Below are 25,817 nucleotides of genomic sequence, written 5' to 3' on the forward strand. Positions count from 1 at the left end.
TGTTCAAAAGGAATGCCCAGACTCAGAGGAATATAAAGGGGTTGAGCCCTGCTGGCTTCTCCCATCAGCAGTGTACTTGGGGTCCTGGCCTCTCTCTTTTCCCAGGGTATTGACATTTAGACCTGATGACAGTCACGGTTTCATGTCAGGTAACTCCAGCAGTTTGCTGGATACTTCCACAACCTGTTTCTGAATCCTGCTTCCTTATGCCTGTATGGTTTGTTGTGATCAAACACACCTAGCACAAAGCTGACCGTATTTTTCTTGAAATATTTAATTTTATTTATTTTTTCATACAAGAACTGGGGTAGAGGTCAGAGGTGTGGGGGGTGAGAAGATTCACCAGAGACAGAGTGGGGCACAGAACAGGCAGATCTACTGAAATATACTGTTGAGGGGGGAGCAGCAGGTGAGATAGGAGAGGTCTGCTGCACCATGTGGGTCACCTCTCCGCCTGGGGATTGAACTCATGCTGCAGTGGCTGGCAATAGCTTGATAGCTGAGACTTTAACTCCTGTGCCACCAGGGAGGCCCACAAAGCTGATCATTTTAAAATATACACTTCAGTAGCCGAAGTACATTCCCACTGTTGCACAAATATCTTTATCATCCAGCTCAGAACATTTTCATCTTCCCCTGAAACTCTATCCACATGAAACAGTAACTCCAGCCACATGAAACAGTATCTTCTCATTTTTCCCCTCCTCCTAGCCCTTGGTAACCTCTATTCTACTTTCTCTATAACTCTGACTACTTTCGGAACATATAAGAGGCATATGGTGTTTGTCCTTTGTGACGGGTTATTTCATTTAGTGTAATGTCTTAAAGGAGTCATGCAGGTTGTAGCTTCTATCACAACTTCCTTCTTTTTACAGGCTGAGTAATATTCCACTGTATGCATATAACACACCTTATTTAGTCAATCATCTGTCCCATGGAACATTTAAGGTTGAGTGGGTAGCATCACTGTCATCTGTCCTGGACACTTGGGTGGCTTCACCTTTTGGCGGTGGAATAATGCTGCTGTGCACACAGGTGTGAAAATACTTGTTAAGTGCCTGCTTACCCACAGAAGTGGAGTTGATGGTTTCTATGCTGATTTTATGTTTGTGTTTGAGAAACTACTGTCTTCCACGGGGCTGCGCTGGTTTAGATTCCCAGCAGCCATAAACAGGCTCCTGTTTTCCCAGGTCCTCACCAACACATCTCTTCTTCTGTTTTTCATGGTTTTTTTTTTTTTTTTTTTACTCTTTTAGGCCACAGAGTTTTTGGTAAATCACTATCAGATTGCTCCTGAAATCCTGATTGCTTTTGACAGCTGCTGCTCTATTCTCTTGTGGGCCCTTTGGAGCGACTGTTCTCCGTGCCTGCCCCTTCTTGCACCAGTCACCCTCCTACCCTCACTTCTGGTCATGTCCTTCTGCTTGTTTCCATCCTGCTTCCTCACTCCAGCTCTGTAGCAGACTTGCTGGGAGGGAGCAACTCAATGCTGGGCCAACCTGGGCCTCTGCACACTGCTGGCACCCGGTTCCACCTGGTCTTGCTCCTGCTTGGAAATCCTTTCATTCTCCTTGTAAAGATTCACTGTGCAGCTCTCTATCGTGGCTGTTCCTTGAAGCCCCAGGTCAGTTTAATAAGCAGTTGTCAAATAGTATCTTCTGTGTTCTCATCCTTGTGGGGGTATGTGGCGGCAGCGAACAAGGCACCATGCTTTCTCCCACAGAGGAAGCAGAATGTGTCCAAGGACCAGTGCCCACGGCACTGCAGTCACACTGCCTCAGTGCGTAAGCCCCGACCTGCCCCTGACCAGCCGAGACACCTGGGACTGTGCCTCAGTTTCTTCATTTGGAAGATGGGGACAAAAAGAGCAACTGTTTTGTTTGGTACTTAGTTGATGCATGGAGAGCAATGCCTGGCATATAGTCAGCTCTTAATAAATGCTATTCACTGTGTGATAAGCATGCTGCTAACTTTGGGAGCCCCCAGGAGCGGCCTGTGAATGCTAGCTCCTGACTCATGTAGCTAACAGGGTGTTCTCTGTTAAGTAAAGGGCAGGTACCTAGATGCTAATTTCTACTGTGTCTTTTTTCCCCCTACCCCATTGTACCTGCTCAATCCCAAGCACCTAGGAGGTGCTGAGTAACTATGTATCGATTGTGAATTGACTTGAGATGAGAGAAAGGAACTAGGTTCCTTCCCATGCACCCAAGGTATGCAGACTATGCAGCACCCCCAACAAAAAATGAACCCCAGCAAACCAAATGAAGAAGAGATGCTTTCAGATGCTGTGCTTGGTCCTGCCCTTCCTGGGGATAGGCGTGGAGGTGGGTGTGCCGGACAAGTGGAGGGGGTGGCAGAACGAGCAGGAGACAGAAGGAATCTGAGGGGCAGCAGCACTTGAGCCTGGGGTGCAGCTCCAGTCACCAGTCATTGCTGCAGGAGGAAGAGGAACATGGAGAAGGGCACGGGATAGAAGGGGTGAGCGTGCCCTGTGGCTCCCCGAGTGTGGTGTGGGGGTGCTTGGCATCCCTGACCGCACATCACTGGTGGCGACTCTCTGCACAGAAGCGTCCACAACATTCCATCACATATATTGGTGTTGGTAAAAGGAAATCAGAGTGTGGAAAAAAATTTGTTTTGGCCACGTGAGGATGCTCTCTCAGCTTGCATGCGCTCTTACTAGGTCTTAAACACATGGGCCAGTTCATATTTTTACCAAGCACCAGAGTGTTCCAAGACTTTCTTCCCAGATGATACCTGGCCCTTCAGCTATCACAGGTGGCCTCAGAAGATGGGTTTTGCTTCATTCTTGCCACTATGACTCCATTTAGCCTGAGGACTGCTAGTTTTTTCCCACGCCTTGGCAGAAGTGAAATTTACTGTAAACATCATAAAGGGGGGGGGGTGGTAAAAAGCTCATGTTTAATTAATTAATGATGATGATGATGATGATGATGATATTAGTAATAATAGTAACCCTGAGGTTTCCTCTTACTGCTGAGTGATTGGAAACCCACGCATTGAGTATCTTGTATCAGTTATAAGGCTTGCTTGTTTAACAGTGCTTTGAAGTTTACCTTGAGCAATTGAAACAGGGATGTAGAATGCAGTAAAAAAAAAAAAAAGGAAAGGAATTAATGCATGATTTTGAGGATAGAGTATAGAAAGCTTCTGTGTGATATTTTTTAAAAATGAATTTTACTGAGTACTGTCACTGAGTTGGCACCAAAGCTAACAAGAAAGCAAATATCAACATTTAAAATGAAATGCATGGCATATAAATGCCATATGGTGTTCTAGCAGTGTTATTCCCACTTTCTTTTTGGCTTCCATCCTTTTCCTGACACCGCTGTTTGCTTCTTGCTTCTGCTTGTCTTTATAAAATCCTGTTGTCCTTAGCCCTTCGGATCCATGTGTCTGTTGGGTGTAACTGTCTCCTACCTGTTTTTTGGAGACTTGTCAACCTTTTTTCCAAGGAAGAGGAGAAGAATACCTGTCCAGATGGCTGGGTAAACGTGGGACTCCTATTTCTGGAAGCTTCTACTGGTGGACTTGGAGGCTGAGGAGATTGCCTGCTGCCTAGAAAACTGGCACATTGATTTCCATCTTTTTCAATTTTTTAAAAACATGACCACATGCCTTTAATTTTAATGATAGTTCTAGAAATACCTTGGACTCAAATTTTCTACAAAAACATGAGCTCACTAGTCAGATTCTACAAAACATTCATACTGATCAAAAATTTTAAAGTTTTTCCTAGTTCATGTTCTTTCATGGAGTAAGGTGCTTGGTGACAGCTTGGGGTGAAGTCTCTGCTTCTGCGGGGAACTCTAAGGGCCTGTGGGTCAGGGCTGACCTGGTACCCTCTTGTATCTCCTGACTCTTGCTTGTGATTTTTTTGTTAAGATTTATTTATGTATGCATACAAGAACTGGGGTACAGGCCAGAGGTGTGGGCTGTGTGTGAGAGGATTCACCAGAGACAGAGTGGGGAACAGAACAGGTGGACTGACTGAAATACACTGCTGAGGGGAGCGGCGGGTGAGCCAGGAGAGGTCTGCTGCACCATGTGGGTAGCTCCCTAGCCGGGCATCGAACTTGTGCTGCAGTGGCTGCGGATAGCTTCATAGGTTGCATCTCAACCCCTTGTGCCACCAGGGAGGCCCCAGTGATGTTTATGGTGCTTTGAATACTGTCCCCATCATGGTCCTGGTCTCCTGGTAAAGATCAGTTTGCAGGGAGGTTTTTCTGAGTCCTAAATGAGCTCAGCATCCTTGTTCCTCTCCCACTGTACCTCTGACACCCGGGGGATATCATTCCTCTCACTCAGTCAGAGTTCCAAGTTCAATGCCAGCCGCCGTCCTCAGGCAGCCCTGTGAAGACGGTCTGTCTGCTCACTCAGCGCAGTCTAGCTCAGGCCCGGCACCCAGAGAGCACTTACCCTGTCCTGATGGGTGAATGAATGAGTGCACGTTGCCAGACATGACCTCATGCATTTTGATAGAGAAAATGACCCTGAAACTCAAAGTGGCAGTGTATGCAAATAAATGTCAATGGGAAAAAAATACCGGTCTTAACCTTTGAAGTGCAGTTATTTTGATGAAAGGGCCATTCTGTAGAGAAACTGTCCCCTGGTAATGCTCACTGCAGATGGTATTTATGTGCACAGAGACTTTTATCTCATCGGGTGACACCTGAAAGGGTAATTCTACAGACTTCTCAACTCAACCTTAAATACAACATGCAGCTGGCTTTTTATTTAATCCAGTGGTTCCTCAACTCTGTATCATTCATCATCTCCTTTTATAGCAATTGCTTATTAATGCCCCTTTGAATGCATTTCATAGATTGTACAACTTACCTACACACTTAATTATGAAAAGATCAATGTTGTTTTCTAGCCACAGTGTGAAGAGAAATAAAAGGAAGGTAATGAATAGTGAAAAAGCACATTTCAGTACTAGGGGGAGGGTGATGAGCCTAGGAGAGAGAACCTTGTCTCTAAATAGAATGGAGTCGCCCCAGTTGCAGGCTGGCTCAGGTTTGTGTTTTGGGGACTACAAAGCCCCAAGAGACTGTCTAGCCAGTGAGTAATGTGGTTTTCTCAAATGGAGAACAATTCTTGACAAGGCCCCAATGAATCAAAAACCTCCTTGCAAGTTACATTGGCGTCATAGTCTTGTAAAATTCAGCCTCTGTTGAAATTGTGCAGAAATATGTGTGTGTGTTTCTAAGTAAGAGAGTTAAATGCTTGGCTCAGGAAATTATACGTGGGGACTTTTCTCAGAGTGATATGCAAAACTTAGGCAACATTTGGAATGGCTCTCTGATCTGTGACCCCGACGCTTGTATACAGGACATCTGAATGTTCTTGCCTGCAGCCACTACATGCCAGGAGTGCCCCCCAATCGTGACACCCACAAGCACCCTCAGAAGAGGTGTATTGTTTGGATGGGGCAATAAGAGACTTCCAGGGGGCTCCTCTATAACTTTCAGGAGTTCATGTAGGTAATTCCAGGTGATTCCTATTCCTGTGGAAGGGGCTGTCTTCACATAGTCCAGACTCTGTGTTGATCAGGTTCCCAGCTATTAATAGTCAGCCAGTTCGGCAAACACGTGTCTTGTGCATATATGTGTTTGCCCCTGCCTGCGCCTCTCCTATCTATATAATTTTACTAGCATTTTTCACATTATAAAATCCTGACAGCCTCTCTCTTGCTGGATGAATAGTTTTATTTTATTTCCACCTTACAATAGTTGATCTTGAATGATTACATTCATATTTTTAATAGTTGCAAGAAAGGAGGGAGCAAGTATAGAAAAACAGATTGTGCACACCCAGGGTTTAAAGAGGAGGTTGCACACTGTTTGACAGGCAGACACATGGGCACGGAGGTGGCAATGCAGGTTGAGCAGGCCCAGGGGCAGGGAAGTGTGCAGGGAGTAAGGGCATCAGGAGTGAAGACAAGATAACTTTACCCAGCAGGCAGGAGGGCTTCCTGCAGGAGGCAATGTCAGATTGTGTTTTGAGGAACAAATAGGAATTTGACAAGTATAAAAAAGAGAGGAACATCCCAGCAGGTGAACAGCCTTTGGAAAAGCACAGAAGCATGGAAAGGTGCTCTGTCTGGGCACCAGTTAATAATCCAGTATCTTTGGAGACTCACCTACAAGATAGATGTTATGGCTAAGACAGAGAGACACAAGGCAAGGGTTTGTGAGCAGCAGGATCCCAGCAGTTTGCTAAGGAAGGGGCTGCCACCTTCTGTAGGGAGAGAAGGCAGCCAGGGCAGCAGGATGGATGCAGTTACTGACCTGGAGTGAGGCTGTGTCCTCGTGGCTTCCACAGCCACCTTTGGCAGATGTCTGTGGGGTTCTGCAGGCGCAGGCAAAGCCCATCTCTCTTGGAGCGTCTCCTCCTCTCTTTTTGTTCTCCTCCAAAGGTGTGGTTCTTACCCCTTCCCCAGAAGTGGGGTAGAGATGTGGAAGGAGATCTTGGCCCCGATCAAGGTGGAACTGGACAGTACCAGGCAGCAGCTTCCTGGAGAGGAAGCGGGGAGCAGACACACCATCGGTGCTCTGTAAAAGCAGGATCACATGGAATCCATTCTGGGGCTGGTAGCCCAAAATGATGCATCAACTCCCTTTCCAGAGGCAGTCACAAGGACAGTTCCAGCAACAGCCAAGGCCCAGACTCAGGGTCAGCACACCTATCGTGCCATGAATTCATAGGGAATAGGTTCTAGCAGCTCAGGCTCCTTCCCATTGGTTCTCACAAAGTATGCTTCTCTATGTGGAGCAGGCTGGCGCTTCAGCTGAACCCAAGTACCCTTCTCTTTGGCTTCCTTTTTCTTCTGATCATTTTCTTTCACACGTTTCAGGAAGCTATCTCGGCTCTTAGAGTGCTTAATGTGCTCAATACGAACATTAATTCTCTTTGCAAGAATCTTGCCCTTAACTTGCTTGTTTACAACAATGCCAACTGCATGCTGGGTAACATTACAGACTCTTCTGGTTTTGCCATGGTAACATTTGTGGGGCATTCCTTTTTGAACAGTGCCCATCCCCTTGATGTCAACAATATCACCTTTCTTATAGATTCGCATGTATGTGGCCAAAGGAACAACTCCATGTTTTCTAAAAGGCCTAGAGAACATATAGCGGGTCCCTCTTCTCTTTCCCTTTGTGTTAGTCATTTTGGGACTTACTGGAAGATGGCAGTTCCGGCTGAAAGGAAGATAAGAGTACACTTTTTAAAAGGAAACACTGCCTGCAGGGACACAACACTACCAAAGAGTAGACCACTGCTTAGGACCTTCTCTTAGGGAGGCCGTGACATGCAGCTTGCAGTCATGTGTGTGGCCAAACAGTCCCATCATCCAGCAGAGCTGAGAGTGTACTTTAGTACCTTAAACTTCATTGAGGTTCCAATAGAACTTAACTTCCTGGTACCAACAGGGACATTTATCATGTCCATTCAGCAATCCAGGTAAGCCCTTCGGCTTCTGCACTGGCAGGAAGTCTCTGTCCCAAATCAATGGGGGGGGGGGAATTCAAATGATGCCCAGTCCACATCCTGTTCAAGTCTGTTCTGATCAAATTAGAGAATAATGCTCCTCTTTAATAACTGTAGGAGGATCACAGGTGTATACACATAGGTGGATTGTGATTTCTTTCTCTTGTCCACTCTCCCTGCATGCTTGGAACCTGAAACTTCCCATGGGGTTTGCATAGAACTTGAGTGACCTCTCAGGAGGACAAGTCACTTGGATGTCAATGTGGCCACCTTGGACGCTTCTGCTGTGAGTCTATGAAGGCAAAGTCAGGGGCAGAAGACAGACAAGTCCAAGTTCACTGGCATCTGCTTGCTGTGTCCTTTTTCTCAAGCACCAGGCCCCTGTCAATGCTCCCTTTTCTTCAGTGGGGCGCCTGGAGGTCTGGGCAGTAATATGGGGAAGGCCCTCACTCAGTGGGTTCTTTTCCCTTCTAAGCACTTGCGTCAAACTGTGATTGTATATTTGCTTGTGAGATTGTTTAATGTTTGCCTTCTCCCCACTAACTCAGTCAGGCTGGGGATGCTCTGTTGTGCTCACCAGCGAATTTAGCTCAGTAACTGACAGAGAGTAGGTGCAGGGTAGCTATTTATTGAATGAAAGAAAAGATAGAATTCAGCTTCATTCACAGCTTGGAAAATATTCTGCTAAAGAAAATTTCTCCATTCTAAATGTATCTGTCAAGTTCTCTCAATGCAGAACTTCCCAGTTTAGGGTTTATTTCAGGGTGACTGTCTGTAAACTTGTCTGTTCCCAGTCTAACTAGAAAGTGCAGGCATACCATATTCTTTTTCTGTTTCTGAAACAATTAGGTGCAGCTGGGAAGCCTCATTATACCACCAATAAAATTCTAGATCCCTCAAACCGTTGTTCCATTTCTGCTTTCTGTACCCCAGAAGCTTTTTCTTGATTATAATCATTTTCATTAACTTTCTTAATTTTATTCTGGCTTTGCACTGCCATTTTCTATTGTAGTTTATGCATTTCACCTGTATGATTTCTTAATGCTTATTTCATTATTTTTTGTAGTTTCATATGGACAAGCATCCTTATGTGCTTTCACTTAAAAAGTGTCTAAAAAGAAAGGGTATGGCTATTAGGGAGTTCCTTACCACTCCCCAGTAAACACCGGCAATTTTTACAGATATCAGCTCAGTAATACTGAAGGGCTCTTATAGATACTGACTGAAATCTGGATGATCTTGGGGACTTTCTTCAAATCTAACAGGCAAGATAAATAGGCCACATAAGACACATGCTTGTCTGTCACTTATCTTGATTCCTGGACACACAGACAGTCATTCCAGAAAGTCCACCAGAAGTCCCCAAATACCTTCTCTCAAGAAGTCCCCAAATGCCTTCTCTCAGAAGTTCCCAAATATCTGAAAGTGAGGCTTGGGGGGCATATGAAGGCTTTGTTGCTCCCACATTTCCTGGACACTCATGGATGCTGCTACCAACAAACAGAGGCAGAACTAAGAGATGGCCAGGAGGGGAGAGAAGAGTCCAGTGCTCCTTAATAATCCATGGATGATAACTCAACATTTGACACTACTTAGTGTGTTATGCAATTGCATTATGACTGTTGCTCCCCAACTCCTCCCTTCCTGCCCCCCAGCCTTCGTGCAAGGTTCTTGTATCTCCTGGAAAGCTCCAGCCAGGGCCCAGCATCCCAATTCCTTATCTCCTTTTAGGTGTGCACCCCAGCAGGAGCCCATTGTCACCTCATTCTTACTTTTCTGCTAAAGTGGTTCAGGTGCAGGTTCCTTTCTGGTGAGAGGCCACAATCTGAAGAAGGCCACAATCTCGCCTTTCATTGAGGTGAATGGCCCACGGCAGATGGTCTGACTCTTCCCCATTTCATAGTAGATAATCTTTGAACTTTCTGCTAAAAATAAAAAACAAACAAGCAAACATGGCCTCAGGAGGAAAGGGGAAGAAGAGTTGCCATGATCGGGGTGTCTGGGGGAGCCCAATTAACAGCAGCCTACTCGAGATAGGAACCAGTCTGGAGATGACAGATTCGAGACTCATGTTACCATCTTCCTTCGACACTGGAGAATATAGCTTTTACCTGTGGGAAAATGGCTTTCTTAACACAACCCTAAAGTTAGATAGGAGCATTTCTTGAGGGAATCTGGAGAGATGAGAAAAAGCAGAGGCCACCCAGTTCCTGGGTCAGAGTGGGGGGCTGGAGGGAGCCCACAGGTATTGCAGCAGGCGGAGCGCCCTGTACTGGGAAGGAACATCTATTCTATTCATGGGTGTCCTGGTCATTGTAAGCTACTTGACCAAAAACCTATGACCTTGAACTCTTGATAACCAAGGAAAAGGCAAGAGTTTGGCTGCTCTTCACTGTCTATAGCATTGTTCTTCTAGAATGTCATCGTATGATTGTATGATGGTGGGAGAGCATTTGGGGGTAGGGTGTGTGCGGTGTGTGGTTGATCTGGGTAAAGTAGAAAGGATTTGGGTAGGTGAGGAGCTGGGTGGGGGTATCCACCAGGATTTCCAGGCATTATTCCACTGATATGGCTCATCTGGAGGGGCCCCATAATTTTCTCCTTTCCTTGAGCCTACCTTTCACACCTCTACTAAAGAGAAGCTTCTTTCTCAGCCAATGTTGGTGTGATCCCTTCTGGTTTGTTCCAGTCTCTGAATGTTTTGCTAGTAGAGATTAAATATTGTCCGTTCCAATTGGCATACTACTGTATCCTACATACCAGAGCTATATAAACTATGTAAGAATATTCCTTTCTTCTCTCCTAGGTGGTGTTTTTAGTCACCAGGATGTCATTAGCACTAAACTTTGCCTTCAACAGTTGGATCAGGGTTGGACACCATGGTCCACAAAGAATTTAGCTCACTCAGTTGTTCCCACCCTGCCTCCACCCACTTGACTTTGTGTGCACAAGGAAGGAACATTTTCTTTCTTTCCTTTTCTTTTGAAATTGCTGCGTCCCTTGCAACCAGCACAGTCTATGACATGTAAAAGGTTCTTAGTAATTATGCCCTGAGTGGATTACCCAGTTGAGTTTTGAATGCAAAATCGTGTGTTGCAATCGAGTATTATCTTCAAATGGTAAGAGTCACAGCATTTTAGAACAGAAAACTCTCCAAGACTTTAACAAAAGTGCTCCTAGTATAGAGAAGTTGAGAATTTTTATTATTTGTGGATTTTAATTTTTCTCCATGCCAGATGCACCTAGGTTGACATTTCAGTGGGAAGAACAATTGCATAGAAACTATAAGCTTATTTTTCACAAACTGTGTATTATTATACCAGGAAAGCACTGAGCTGGCTAATCATGTTAGTTGCTGTACTGATTCAATGTCACACACTCGATGTAACTTATTTTTTGTATAGATATGATCTGTCTGTGTATTCAGCCTTCGGATAGTCATTTTCCTTAGGCTCCATGGAGACTTTCCTGCATCACTAATGTGTGTTTGCAGTATTTCTACCCTGGAGATTATAGGTAAATGGTCTTTAAAAGCTCCTCATGGTTCATAGAATTGCTGGTGCTATGTGACTATTCGTTGTGATGTTGAAACCATCTGTGAGAACTGGACCTTTTAAAAAAGAAATCTTTGTCAGAAAACATAGATCAGAAAAATGAAGTCAGTCCTTTTGGTGAGGCCGTTTCTATTATCTTTCCATTTTGAGAAATTATTCTCAGTTCATGGGTATTACCATGGTGATGTGTTTGCATTTCAACAAGACAAAACTGAACTCTCAACTGGAGCGCTGCAAGTCTCGTGCCTGTCTTGGGCTTTTTATTGCACTTTCTTTATTATTGAATCAGATCTCCAATATCTTTGCCTAAAAATGAAAATAAAGCAACAATTTTTCAGTCAGACACAATCATACGGATGAATCATCTCAGAATTCGAAGAAATTACATGAAAGTGAAAAGAACTGGCATTCAAAGAGGAGTAAAAATCAAATAAAGAAACAGCCCACAAATTGATGGAAATATATTTTTGGTCTAAAATAAGGTGATGGAAGTAAAGAAAAAAAAAGCCAAGTGGGGCTTTATGCTTAATGAGAACTGGATGCGTGTTTTAGCCTTTTTGGTTGTAGACAAAAAGATACTTCCACAATTGTCAGAACCTCCGCCTGTCTCTGGAGGGAGAGCTCTGAGACCTCACTGTCCTGCCTGCTGCTGGTGAAGCTTGTTTTGCCCTTTGGAATAATCGCACATGAAATTTTTGACAAGTAAATGAACTCTACAGGTGCTGGGTTTTTGAGTTGTTCAAAAATTCCTACAGTTCGTCCTGTCGGACACAGGAGATAGTCTTGCATGAGGGGAGGGAAAGAGCACATCATCTCTTCTAATCACCGAGGTGTGAAAACAAGATTGGGGCTGGAACAACTATCCCATCTCTTTCGCCTCACTACTGTATCAAAGCATCTCTTCCAAGATAAGGATTTTGTTAGCCCACGAACACCTTAGCCCAGCCAGACCTGGGCTCTCAGGAGGCTATTAGCTACTGCTGTGCTCACTGGTAAATGGGCAATGTGATTTTGCCTAGCAACCCTGCCGGGGACACAGCTCAGTCTTGAAGTGGTGTGGGAGGGGTGCATGGGGAGAGGGGGGATGGGATCACCAGGTCTGCCCCGGCAGCAGGTTCCTGATCGAGCAGACATGATCTTGGTGGTTTCATAAGGTGAATGGAGAACTAGGGGTGGGCGAATTAAATAAAAGGCACATTAAAAAGCTTTCCAGATTGGGAGCGAAGCCTGAGAACTCCATCCAGAGACCGCACAGAAAAACCCGAGGGGATTGAAGACATTTTGCTCGTGGAAAATGAGACAATTATAGGAGACAATGCATCCAGGAAGGACCTACCAACAGTCACCTCCTGATAGAGACTATCTTAAGCCAGACGTGTGGGGACAGTCCTTACAAGCCAAGGGCGGCATTCTCTCTGGGGCTTTGCACACCCGGAGAAATAGTTGAACTTCTACATGAAAAAATGATCGTTCACAACCATGGATCGCTTCGCAGGCACAGTGCTCAAGTTTTTACACCTTTGCTTATTTAATCTTCCCAACAGTCCTCTGATGGAGATTTTCTAGTCTCCATTGTATGGAGGGAGAGCCTGGTGCACAGAGAGGTTGAGAAACTTGCTTGTGATGACTCCGATGTTTAACAGCAGGGGTGGGAGGTACCTTGGGCCATCTACCCCTAGGCTGCAAGCTCTTAAGAACTTTTAGAGCAGTAGCAAACAGTTGCAGGGCTGGTGGCGATAAAGCAACCCACAGATCACGGAGTGATATATAAGAAACCCTGTGATTCTGTGGAGAAAGCTACAGTTTCAAATGTTTAATTAAGGCAGCTTAAAAATATCTCAAGGGGACTGTGGGTGCTTTGGTGGTGGGAGCACTTTGGTGACCTCGCCTGAGGGGGGAAATCCTGTACCATCAAAATACTAATAAGGGTATAAAAAAAAAAAAGAAATGTCGACAGGACAGCGAAAACATGAGTATTCAGAATAACAGCTATTACTAGGACTTACACCCACGCCTTTTCTTTTATAGTGAAGTCTGGGTATGTAGGTTTTCACACACACACACACACACGCACACACACACACACGAAGCTTGATTTTTTAAGTTCCTAAATCACCCCCATAAGTCAATCCCGCGGGAATTCTCTGTCACTGTAGGATATCTGGAAGAAGCCTCCTGGGGAAAAACACACTGATTGACTTGGGCTGTGAGCAGTGGTGAATAAACTCTCCAACAGATACTGTAGTAAAGACTCCAGGATCCAGCCTGGGTCTCCCCCCAACTCCCCAACACCAAACCCCGGGAGCCAGGCTGGTCTCCAGCTTCCTACTCCCCACAAGTCCCTCTCTGCTAGCCTCAACCTCATTTGGATTACAGCTGCATCTGCATCCTAATTTACGACTTAACAAGTGTCTCACAAACATTTAATTCACTTCAATTTCATTATGCATTTGAGGAGGGCGATTTCTGGGGGGGGGGTGGGTGCAGGGAGATGGTGCTCCCATTGCCAGCAGTTAGATTAATTAAATTATCTATGGTAAAGTCTCCTTTTGGGCTTTGGATTTTCACACATGTCTACAAACAAAACCAAAGTAATAATAATAAATAAGTTCCCCCTCCCCCACAAAGTCCTCCTATAATTTTCAGTTTCAATGGAAATTGAAATTTCAATGGAAATTTGTGAAATGGGGAAAACATTCCCTGTGGTTCCCAGGTTATTTAGCTTGTTACAATATTTTTATTTGTGGAAAAAAATTAGTGTTTTTTTATGTGTGGTTTTTAACAATGTCAATAAATTAGCATTTTTTTGAGGGGCGAGATGGCTAGCCTGAGGGCACTCTACAAGCCCATGGACCAATTTCTTCCCCGCCCCCCACTCTCATTCTCACTTTATGTCCTGTGCGCCCTCCAGGAGTGAGAGATGTGACTCCGTCTCAAGAAGGAGCGTTCCAGTGGATGTTTAGGGCATGTACTGGTCCAGGGATTGGAGTATAAATAGTGCTGACTAAGATTTGTATACATATTCATTTAATTGCCCACTCATTTTCCTATATTGAACATACTTGGGGGTCAGAACCCCAGTCAGGTAGGACTGAATGGGCTTGAGACATGATTTTAGAGAGTCACCCACCTGCCTCTATTTTTAACTCTCCTGTCCCTTGGTTCCTTAGAGTTTTCCAGTGAAGAAGCACTTACAAATCAAGTGGAAGGAGGGATGGATGGAAGGGAAACAGAAACATAATCAACCTTCTTATCTCTGAGGCCTCATCACTTTCATGACTAGCATTTTCATGGTTGAGGCAGGTAGTTGACCTTAGAAGAAATTTTTTTTTTAAGATTTATTTTATTTATATAAGAGCTGGGGTACGGGCCAGAGGTGCAGGAGGGTGAGAGAATTCACCAGAGACAGAGCGGGGAGCAGAACAGGCAAACGGACTGAAGACACTGCTGAGGGGAGCAGCAGGCGAGACAGGAGAGTTCTGCCATAACATGTGGGTTGCTACCTGACTGGCTGGGAATCGAACCCGTGCTGCAGAGGCTGTGGATAGCTTCACAGTGAAGCACTCAACCCACTGCACCACCGGGGAGGCCCAGAAGAATCTTCTTTGATGGCTTCTGTCCTGAGAAACCCCATTGAGGTGTCACCTGCTGTGACTGAAGCTTAGGGTAGAATGCCCAGTGACAAGTTTTTATGCCCCAGAAGGTAGACAAGATGGCCCATTCTCCGTGGGAGTCAGTCTGGTTTCCTTTATTTGGGGAGGGCTCTGGCAACTTTGACCAGGCTGGGGAATTATTGAGTAGCACTGAAAGCTCATCACATCAGAACTCCAGTGTCTGCCCTCCCCTAATTAGCAGCATTATTTTATGCAAGTCCATTAGCCCCTGCTGGCTTCTGTTTTTGCCTTTGTAAAATGAGGCATATGAAGCCAAAGGTCTCTGTGCTCTGAGGTTCTCCGACTTCGAATTCAGTGACTAGAAAAATGGAGTATCTGTAAGGGTTTCCTCTATCGATTGGCCCAAATGTGTATATAGAAAATCAATCCAGGCAATCATAGAGGCCCATGCAATGTGGTGTTGAAGATACATTCACCATAGTATGTGGTTTGGGTGGGGTCATGGGAGCTTTGAGAAGACCTTAAGGATCACCCAGTCTTCAGGCAATGCCGATGTCATCTTGAAGGGAATTCCAATGAGGCACCCAGCCTGCCTCTGGACTCCACTGGCATGGCTCCTGTGCTGTGAAATCAGTCCAATTTCCACTTTACATGCCTTTCCACCCTTTACTCGCTCCTCCAGCCGTTGACATGGGATGATGGTCCTATTGCTGAAGTGATGGTGACAATTAGACAGTGTCACTGTCATTTTTACTCAGACTCCTGTCCTGTCCTTGGCTGATGATACAGTCAACAGTCACAGTGACCAGAGCACCAGCTCCAGCAGGTGTCTTAAAAGGAAAGTATGTCACGACCTCAGCAAGGGGAGGAGCAGGAGGAGCACACACTTGTCCTGAGTCTGTGTCAAACAAGGGTGGGTGTGGCTATGTCATTCTTTTCGCTTAAATTTCATGTCTGTCTTAGGTCAACCATTCCCCCACCCTGGCACGTTCCCTTGGACACAGGGAAATGAGGAGCCACGTCCATCACCACCACTGAGGGCAGTGCTCCAAACGTGTGCCTTCCTAATGGATGGCCAATAATGTCACTTGGGAAGTCATGTTGGCTCTCATGAGGTTAAGATCAGCTCTTGGGCTACCGTCCTCTAATGGCGCAAAGAACAGCCCAGGCAGGAGCTAAGCGGGACTTCTTGACCTGGGGCCATCGCCAGACTTGGTGGAACCTATGGCCCACCTAGACCACCTGACAACTTCTGGGAGTAGGGGAGGGTACACAGCCTCCATCAGAGCCTCACCAAAGTGCCCATGATGGCAGAAAGGTTGAGAACCCAGGCAGAATGCATTTCCGCTGTGCCTCTGTTTTCTGAATCTGGGGTGATGGAGCTGACTTGCCTCTCTCTCTCCTTTGCTGTTCCTAGAAAAAGCAAGTGAGTCAGACCAAGATCCGGGTCATTTCAACCATCCTGTTTATCTTGGCTGGCTGCATTGTGTTTGTGACCATCCCCGCTGTCATTTTCAAATACATCGAGGGATGGACGGCCCTGGAGTCCATTTACTTTGTGGTGGTCACTCTCACCACGGTGGGCTTTGGTGATTTTGTGGCAGGTAAGTGCCCTGGGCGTCTCAGCGGCTGGGGCCCTGGTGGGGAAGTGTCCTGTTGGCAGCGCATTTTAAAACCACGAGAAAAGGTGTGGTGGGAGAAGCCAATGAAAAAGACTCAGCATCACTGCTGCTGTTCAAAACCCGGAGTCCTGCAGTGTGAACGGCACCCAGCTTCTGCTGGGCGAGCAAGCCAGCCCCACCCCCTGCATGCTCATTGCCCTTGCCACCACGTGAATTGTGCGAGTGAAATGGAATTCTCATTGAGTCTTTGGACTTCTGAATTGTAGCAGGGCTCCTTGAATCAGTTGACAAAGGCTGTATTAGCAAGCTGCACATCTGAAACTGGAGAAACTAGCATGGAATTTACCCCACAAAAACCTGCAGGTTAAACTCCCACACCAAGGTGAGAGCCACTGTCCCTGTGAACGTTGCCCTGGGTATACTCAGGGCTTAGGCCTCAGGGTGATGACAAGACGCCAAGGTCTGTCCTGAGGGGATATCTTATCATACAATGAATTCTGCACGGGTGTGCACAGATGCAATAATCTTTGTTGCCAAATGGTGCCTTGAGTTTAAGGAAGCAAAAGAAAACTACCATTAATTTCATCTAGAGACCTGGAGCTTGAAAATGACACGTCCCACTTTCCCAGAGTGTGGTAGGAAGGCAGGGAGAGAAGACCATCCCTTGTTGCAAAACATTAAACATGTATCTGCCATTTTACCCAGTAATTCTACTCCTAAGGCATGTATCCAAAAAATTCAAAAACACTAATTTGAAGGCAAACTTGCACTCCCATCTTCATTGCAGTGCTATTTACTATAGCTAACCCATGGAAACAACCTACGTGCCCCATAACAGATGACTGGATCAAGAAGATGTGGTGTGTATACACACAGTGGAATACTACTCAGTGATCAAAAAAACTCATGCCATTTGTGGCCATGGGGAGGGAGCTTGAAAGGATAATGCTAAGTTGAAATAAGTTTGAAGGAGAAAGATAAATACTGGATGGTGTCACTAATATGTGTAATATAAATTAACTAAATTAGTAGATAAAGCTGAAAAATTAACCCTTTGATAGCTGATTACAGAATTGAAACACCAAGGGTGGGGGGGTGGCATGGGGGAGGGTAAGAACAAAGAGGGAGGGAAGCACAATGGTCTGTGGTGGTGAATATGGGTGAGTTGGTGGTGGGTACATTGTGGTGGTGATAACTGATGGGGGTATCCCAATATTACCTCAATTAAAAATAAGTTAATAATAAATAATGAAAAGGAGACCATACATCTCTTTTTCTCATGGGATAGTTCTATATGGTCAGACAACTGATCATTTCCTGAGAGATGAAGACTCTTCAGACAACTGTTGTAAGTTTGAAATGTTCGGGTGGGATGTGTGTGTGTGTTTCTCTGACCAACCCCTGGTTAAGCAGCATCCTGGACATGGACAGGCTAAGCTCCCAGGCTGACTGGCCTTCCTTTGGCACATAATCCCGGCAGTACCTTGGCTTCTCCCTGGAGTACCATGCACACCAGGAGGACAGAGATCTCATCTCTGGGAATCTGGAAGACAAGACATTCTGGAAGGGATGCTGAAAAGCTGACCAACAAGAGCCTGGGTCCCTCTACAGTAATTCTCTGGTACTGACAACCGGCTTTTGCAGGACAACTAGACTGAAGCCCACTTTATAGTGACCAGACAGTTTTTAATTTTTTCTTCGTTTTTATTGACTGAGAATTGCCACGTCAAAGTGCTTTCTAAAATTCTTTCCAAAAAGGCAACCAAAAAAAAAAAAAAAAACCAACAAAAAAAAACAACGCCACAAAAACTGTTTACAGAAAGACCCAGCAGTCCTTCAGAGGCATGGTGCTGGGGCCCAGTGGGGCTGCTCGGCTTGAGTGCCAGGTCGCCTGGTGCCCGGGGACTGGAACCTGGGGCTCCAGGAACAGCTGCACGGAGCGGCCAGGGAAGAGGACAACTGACAGCCAGCTTGGTGCCTCGGTATCACAGGTGAGAGCTGGTGCAGGGTAAAGCTCACCGGTGCTTCCAGCCCTAGGTGAACATGGACAGCAGCCCCTGGAGTTCAGAACTATTTGGAAACATCCCTCATCCGTCGTCTGCAGCCTCACTTGGGCTAGGTGCTGGCTCAGCACTCGGGGATGCTCAGCTGGGGTGGTCAGGTGACGCTGGTGACAAACCCTGCCCTCTGACCACCTGCTCGGGGTAGTCTGGTCATCTGTTCATCTGCAGCATGAAAAAGCAGAGCCGCAGGAATATGAAATTACAAAAACGATTGACTTTGATTTGCAATTTGTTCTGATTAGCCTGCCCTTGCATAGGGGCACCAAGTGCCTGGTAGTACCTGACCTTGCCTTACCTGGTAAGGTGTGACCTCAGCTGCCACCACGTGGCTCTTTTCATTCCCTTCTGTAGGGCCAACACAGAATCCCATGTGATTTGTCCTGAGGCCTCCACAGACAGGGGTCTCAGCATTCATAGTGCTTCCCTTGAAGTTCCAGTGTGCAGAGCTTACACGGACCAACCGGGAGGACGCACACCTGGAAGTTTGTCATGACTGCTGGGCAGCTCTCCAAGAGTGATGGGGAAGGATGCTGATCATGTAAGAAGACTCGTCACCGTCACCCAGAGTCGACATTCACTGTGGTCTGACCTGCACAGCCTCTACAGAAATGTGGCAGCACCGGTGACCACCGTGCAGGGTTAAGTGCTGGTCTGTTGGGAGCTGACTCACTCTGGGACAGCTGAGTAGCGGGACGCAATGTGGCAGCCCCCTGGCCTGAGGCCCTGGCTGAGCTCAGAACCTGGGACCAGCCTCTGGTGTGCATGCAAACACACACACACACACACACAGCACACACACACGCATATTGTGTTGTTCATTAGCGCACCCTAGTGACAATCTCTGCGGGCTGAGGGTGAAGTGCTAAGGTAAATATTTACTTGCAGATACCTAGCCCTGGGGAGAAAACTGCTGGGCTCTCTGGCCTAAAGCAGACTTGAAATGAACTGGAATGAACCTCAAAAACCACTCGATGCAGGGGGGGCGGGAAAAACAAAAACCCTTCAGTATGGCAGCAATGCCAATGGTCTATGGAGGAAGCTGCACCGGACAGCTGCCTGGAAGGAGACAACAAGCAGCTGAACCAAACAGGAGGGTCGCCCACAGTAGCCGCAGCCAGGCGTGGAATGCTAATTTTAGGAAATGACTGCGGCCCTTGAGGCCTGATGGGCTGCCGTGCAACGTGCAACGTGGGTTCAGTTGCATCGAGAGGAGCCTCAGGCCATGGTGCCTGCCAGCCCACTGCTCTTGGGAGGCTACTGATACCCTCAGGGCCCAGTGTGGCTTCCCGGTGCCAGGTGAGGTTACCGCAGGCCCAGGGGAACACCCGCGGGAGCTCGCTGTGGGATGCCAGCGCTGCTAGTGGGCCTTGCCTTCCAAAAGGCCTGCGGCTGCTGCACTGGGCCACAGCTTCTCACCAGTGTTGACAAGGCTGGGCTTGACTGTTTCATGGCGCTTCCTCACCTCGTTAGGACAGTGGGCTGGGCCTGGCGGCTGCTTTGCGTGATTACCTTTGGCAGTCCCCGAGGGAGAGCTGGAGTAAATAAGCTAATTATTTGGAATAAGTGACTGGCCCTTTCAATGGAGCAGTTAGTCAATGCAATCAGGCAACCGGCCAATTTGGCTCGATGGAGTTTTGCTGTAATCCCTCTGTAGAAAATAAAGGTATTGGATTAGCTCGCCCAGAAAGTCCCTTTCAGTTCTAGGTTGGTGATTCTAATTCCTCAGTCTAATAGACTTTTTGGATTAGCCTCATGTAAACACCCGCCCTCAGCACTGAATAGCTCGTGCCCTGGATGCAAGTCTCAGGAATGCCTCGAAGTCTCACCTGACTTCCACACGTCTACTCCTCTCGGGCAACGCATGTGTGCTGAGGAAGGAAATGTGTCTGAGAATCCCAAACTCTCTGGGAGTTATTTGATGCTATTTTATTTGATTAAAATTTAAGGAAGTTTAAGAAAAAAATTGACAGTGGGGCTTGATCCGTGGTTCCTAACTCAAGTCATTTGTGGAGGCTAGGTGGCTCCAGCTGGCCACTGACACTTTTTTTTGTAGTAGGTAGCATGGTTCGCGGTCAAGATTCCCAGGGAGTTCAGGCACTGGTCAGGCTCCTTTAGGAGCCATGGCAGGCCTAGCAGCTGAGCGTCAGGTGGCCATGGAGCGGCGGCTTTGCTACATGGACAGGAATGTTTGCTCTGCAAAGACCATGTGCTCGACAGTGGCTAAAGTAACCTTTGGTTGTTTTCAGGGGGAAACGCTGGCATCAATTACCGGGAGTGGTATAAGCCCCTCGTGTGGTTTTGGATCCTGGTTGGGCTTGCCTACTTTGCAGCTGTCCTCAGTATGATCGGAGATTGGCTACGGGTTCTGTCCAAAAAGACAAAGGAGGAGGTAGGACCCTTTCCAAGTCCCCTGACTGTTCCTGAGATCAGATTGTCGAGAATGACCTGCCTCTGTTCTGTGGGTGGGAGCGGTTCTGACCAGCTGGAGGGCTCGTGAGCCTTCCTGCATCTGAATCATTAGCTGCGGTGGTTTCCAGATCTTGTTTTGGCAGGTGAGAAGATCTGGTGACTCACTTGCCAACCCACAGACCTTGGAAAGGCTAGTAAACAACAACTTATTGTAAAAAAATGAAAAGAAAAAGACACTAGAGGTAGCTGAGACAGACAACGACGACGTGGGTTGAGGGCGTTATGCAAATACCGTCTTATCCGCAGGACTCACAGTAAGCCCAGGAAAGCCAGCCTGTCCTTCAGATCTTGGGGTCTGTGGGAAAAAAGCAGTTGAGCCTGTGAGTCTTGCTTGATTCTGTGTCCTGCCAAACTCACTGATGGGTAGCCAGCCGCGGAGAGGCGAACCAAGGGGCCCTTTTACCTCTGCCCCCTCCAAGTTGTCAGGTCTGTAGGAACAAAGGTAGCCCCGTGGCCATGGGCACATGGCCTCCCTCTCCCCCACCCCTAGAAATGTACATGAAAACCTACACAAGACAAGAGAAGGAAAGACCAGTTTTCGATAAAATTTAAAAAAAAAGTCCATGTAGTTCTTCTAGGAGGGGAAAAGAAATCAGCAAGGAGGAGGGCAAGGGAAGAAGAGATGAAGGAAAGCAGCAAAGTAGAGAGTGAAGCCTCATCCCTTCCCAGCCGGAGGGCCCCGGGAGAGAGCTGCTGCGGGGGACACGAGTCTCAGCCCATGTGCTCGTTTTCCTGGCTTCCCCAAACACTGTCCCTCCAAGCTCCACTCTGACTCCACGGCTAGCCCACCTCCCTGTTGAACGTCAGCCACAAGGAAAGAGAAAGTAATGACGTGTAGGTACTGAGTTCCCTGAATGCAAAAATCTGAGCGTCTCATCTGGACAGGAAAGCCAGGATGTGAACCCTTTGCCCTGCTGGCTGAGAGCTGGGGATCTGGCTGTAGGCCCGACACCAAGTTCGCGCTAAGGCATTGTGTCCTGTGGGCTTCGGCACAAAGGTGCCCCCTCCTGCGCCCCAGCCAGGGAAATGTGGTTCCTGGCCACCCTGAAGGGTCTTCTTAAACCAGGGCAAGCCCCACAGCACATGTCTGTATCGTGGCCCAGACACAGGGTGACGGGTGTCTCAGTCTGCCCAGGACCATAGGGTACCCCGGGGCACAGGACTTTCCCTTTTAAAATAAGGGTAGTCCCGGGTTAGCTAGGACAGGCTGGTGGCCCTACCCAGAATGAGGCAGGGCAAAGGAAACAGCCCCCCTCCCCTACCCCCCAACCCCAGCACCTGCTACCCACCGGGGGCTGAGCCAGGAGCGGATCTCCTGTCTCCCATAACACGGAATACTCTGTGAGCTGGACGCCATGACCCCAGGCGTGTCCGGCCCTATGATTAAAAAGAGGCCACACCATAAAAAAGGTGGTGGCTATGTCACGGGAGCCCAGGCCTGTCCACCTCCAGCGATTAACCTCTACTCCAGAGTGCCTTCGCCTCGCTCCTTCAGCCCCCACCTCCAAATCTCAAGCCGCTTTGGGGTGGTCCAGCCTAAGTGCCCCCCAGAGTTAAATCCCCCACGAGCCAGCAGGAGGTGGGTCTCCACCACCTCCAGCCCTCCGCCGGGGGGGTGGGCAGCCTTCCCCGTAGGGACGCCCAGGGCTGCGGGTGCAGGGAGGGGGACCCCACCCCGAGGCCGAGGGGAGTCACCCAGCTTGTCGCTTCTGCTCTCTCTGGCAGGTCGGCGAAATCAAGGCCCACGCGGCCGAGTGGAAGGCCAACGTGACGGCCGAGTTCCGGGAGACGCGGCGGCGGCTGAGCGTGGAGATCCACGACAAGCTGCAGCGCGCAGCCACCATCCGCAGCATGGAGCGCCGGCGCCTGGGCCTGGACCAGCGCGCGCACTCGCTGGACATGCTCTCCCCGGAGAAGCGCTCCGTCTTCGCCGCCCTGGACGCCGGCCGCTTCAAGGCCTCGTCCCAGGAGAGCATCAACAACAGGCCCAACAACCTGCGCCTCAAGGGGTCCGAGCAGCTGAACAAACACGGCCAGGGGGCCTCGGAGGACAACATCATCAACAAGTTCGGCTCCACCTCCAGACTCACCAAGAGGAAAAACAAGGACCTCAAAAAGACCTTGCCCGAGGACGTCCAGAAGATCTACAAGACCTTCCGGAATTACTCCCTGGACGAGCAGAAGAAACAGGAGGAGACGGAGAAGATGTGCAACTCGGACCACTCCAGCACGGCCATGCTGACGGACTGCGCGCAGCAGCCGGCGGGCTCCGAGGACGGCGCGCTGCCCACCGACACCAAAGACAGGGAACTCGAGAACAACTCATTACTTGAAGACAGAAACTAAACGTTATGGGCGTTGGACTCAACCAAGCCGTTGTGTTTTTGTTCCTGTTTTTTTTTTTTTTAATATATATATTCACCCCGAGACACGTGCCTTAAACAGACTTCTCCTTAGAGTCCGAAATTACATAGCATCGAAGAATATATTTCACTGTGCCATAATCGAGTGAGAAAGCTTGCTCTGCCGAGAGGGATTTCACCAGGCTGAGGCAGGATGCCCAGAGAGCGTGGGCGCGCATGGGGTCACCAACCGGCACGGCTGGCTGGGCTGCGCCCTCCCGGCGCCCCTGCCCTGGCCTGGCGCGGGCTCAAGGGCAGCTATTCCTAGACCAGCCTCTGGAAGGAACAGGTGTGTCTCCAAGAGGGAGTCTCCTTCCTGCACCCACCCCGCCCTGCGTGCTGTGTGCGCAGGCGATGGGGGCTGAACTGGGACCTGTATTGGCACGCGCGGCGCCTGAATTTTGACACAAACCCTTGAGTGCAAAGCTAGGCTTTCTCAGCTCCCAACGAATGTCCAAATGTCCGCGGGACCCGGGACCGCCTGGAGTTTGTTGGACACAGATCAGAGCACACGTATTAAAAGGTGCAATCGCTTTCCTCTCGAAAGAAAACAAAAACGTTCACAAACACATCACACTGTGGATACCACCTTAACCAATGACAGAAGCCTACTGCTTTCTGTCTCTCTCACAGAGGTAGGGAGTCCAGATGAACTTGCAAGCATTGGTGAAAAATCCCACCTCCTCTGCTGCATGGTTATGAGCAAAAAATCATGCGCTTTCCTCAGTGGGTGCGAAGGTGAAAATAAACTGGTTTTGAAATGATCACGCTCACTTTTCTAGTGGAACTTTGGTTATACCGTGTTTTGATAAGAGGGGGAGAAATACCAAAACTTTTATCGCCTTGCACGATGCCGGCGGCTTTGCTGTTCTGTCTAGCTGACCCTCGATTTTTGATAATAGACATTGGCGCATCTGAGACATACCAAGGGGGGCCGAGGCGTCGTTCCATCTCAGGGCTCCTTGCCCCTGGGGTGTCCTGCGGTAGGCCTAGTGCTGACACCCCATTTTGCTATCTCCAAACAAAAGGCAAACAGAAACCCAACCCTTGTACCGTAAGATTGACTTGTTTTAATTGCTTGCAGCTTAAGTGCCATTAATGCCATTTAAAAAAGTAATACTTAAAAAAGAAGTATTTTCAAGATTTCCCTTTTCTGTCTGGGCATTCCTTTTTCTTGAGAACACTGCTTCTTTCCCTGGCTTGTTTCTTTCTCTCACACCTGCTGTTCACGCACGTCGGGACTCCCGCATGGCTGATGGTTTCCAAGAAAACGGTAACCGACAGGGGACCAGTCTGATCGCCCCACGGGGTGAGCGCACCCAGGGAGGGACCGTGGTGGGTGGCCCTTCACAGGTGTCGAGGGGAAGACCCGAATGAGTGTTATCAGAAAGGGAAAAATAAGTCCTGGGCCAGCCACCCTGTGTGTGCCCGTCTTATTCACGACCGGCAAGCCGTGGTGCTGGTCCCCGCTTAGCTCTCTGGGTCCCACGTGTCAGCACGTGAACCTGGTAATTCACAACGATTCATACATGGAATGGATTTAGCCGAAGGTCATAGGATGCCCCGAGAAGTCGGGAAAACATCCAACGCTTTCCTGACCTCTGGGGGAAATTATACCCACCACATCCTTGGCCCCGCCACCACAGCAGACCTCTTCCTGCCCGCTTCCCCCAAACGCTCAGCAGTTCCTTTCATGAACACATGCAGCCCCCATTTTCCCTGTCCCCAAACTTTTAGGCTCCAGTTTAAGTTCTGGCATTGCTTTGGGAAGGAGCCAAGGAAGAACCAACTTTGGGGCAGCCCTTCCTGGCCGAGGTTTGAGCTAAGTCCCCCCTTAGGCAGGAGCCATAGCTTACGGGTGAGGTCCTATGTCCACCCAGTAATAGACACCTGGGAAGAGATGCTATGTCCACGTGGGCATTGATGCTCACTATGGGGACCTTTCCAGCCTGACAAAATGGGTTTTAAGAAAATGGTAGATAACTGGGGTAGTCTTATTTTCACAAGTTAAAAGCTTCCTGGTTAAACTGTTCATGGGCCGCATTCATTTTGGACTCGCTGGCACCTTCTGTAATAGCGTGTGTTAAGAGTCTTGTCCCGGAGGCCACATCTGGCAAACAGGTTTCCCTAACCCGTATCCATTGGCTTTTGTGGGCCTGGCACTGGACCAGGCTCTTTATGGGTACCAGCTCTCTGAACCCTCCCAGCAACACCGTGGGGGAAATAAGTGCACACCCATGATGCAGATCAGGACGTAGGGTTCAGGGAAGCTGAGGAAGTGACCTACCCCATGGCACACGCAGGAGCGGGGAGAGCTGGCCTTCGAAGTCTGTCTAACTTAAGTCGGCTTTCAGCTTTGCTACCATGTCGCGTGCCCTCGTGTGCACGCACGTGTGCACACGTGTGCCACTAATTCCGTGGACACAGCATGCAGAAGTGGAGAAATCTCTACTCCCAAGAGGGCACGAGGTCTGTCAACACAGAATGCTGCCCTTGTAGACACTGGGCTTTTTTTGGTTTTGGCTTTGGTTCTGGGAGCACTGAACGTGCGCCCTCCTTTCCTTGTGGTTCAAATGCC

At 48.1% G+C, this 25,817-nt stretch overlaps 2 protein-coding genes across 2 annotated transcripts in view; one reads left to right on the top strand and one right to left on the bottom strand.

Moving 5' to 3' along the window:
- KCNK10 (potassium two pore domain channel subfamily K member 10) overlaps positions 1-23,255 on the top strand; it is a gene marked incomplete at its 5' end in the record, with an annotated part of 116,657 nt that extends 93,402 nt beyond the window's left edge. The window contains 3 exons of the mRNA XM_084240664.1: positions 16,101-16,287; positions 20,615-20,757; positions 22,563-23,255. Of these exons, the coding sequence (XP_084096790.1) occupies positions 16,101-16,287; positions 20,615-20,757; positions 22,563-23,183 (951 nt within the window). The 3' untranslated portion in view covers positions 23,184-23,255. The remainder of the gene's footprint in view (positions 1-16,100; positions 16,288-20,614; positions 20,758-22,562) is intronic.
- On the bottom strand, positions 6,710-7,195 carry LOC311176110 (large ribosomal subunit protein eL21-like; the record flags this gene model as incomplete). Its single annotated transcript, XM_084241435.1, has 1 exon — positions 6,710-7,195. One exon carries the CDS (start codon positions 7,193-7,195, stop codon positions 6,710-6,712), a length of 486 nt encoding a protein of 161 aa, XP_084097561.1.
- Positions 23,256-25,817: the final 2,562 nt, after the last annotated feature.

The sequence above is a fragment of the Talpa europaea genome (genome assembly GCF_964194135.1).
Source record: "Talpa europaea genome assembly, chromosome: 8".
In the NCBI taxonomy this organism is placed as follows: Eukaryota; Metazoa; Chordata; class Mammalia; order Eulipotyphla; family Talpidae; genus Talpa; species Talpa europaea.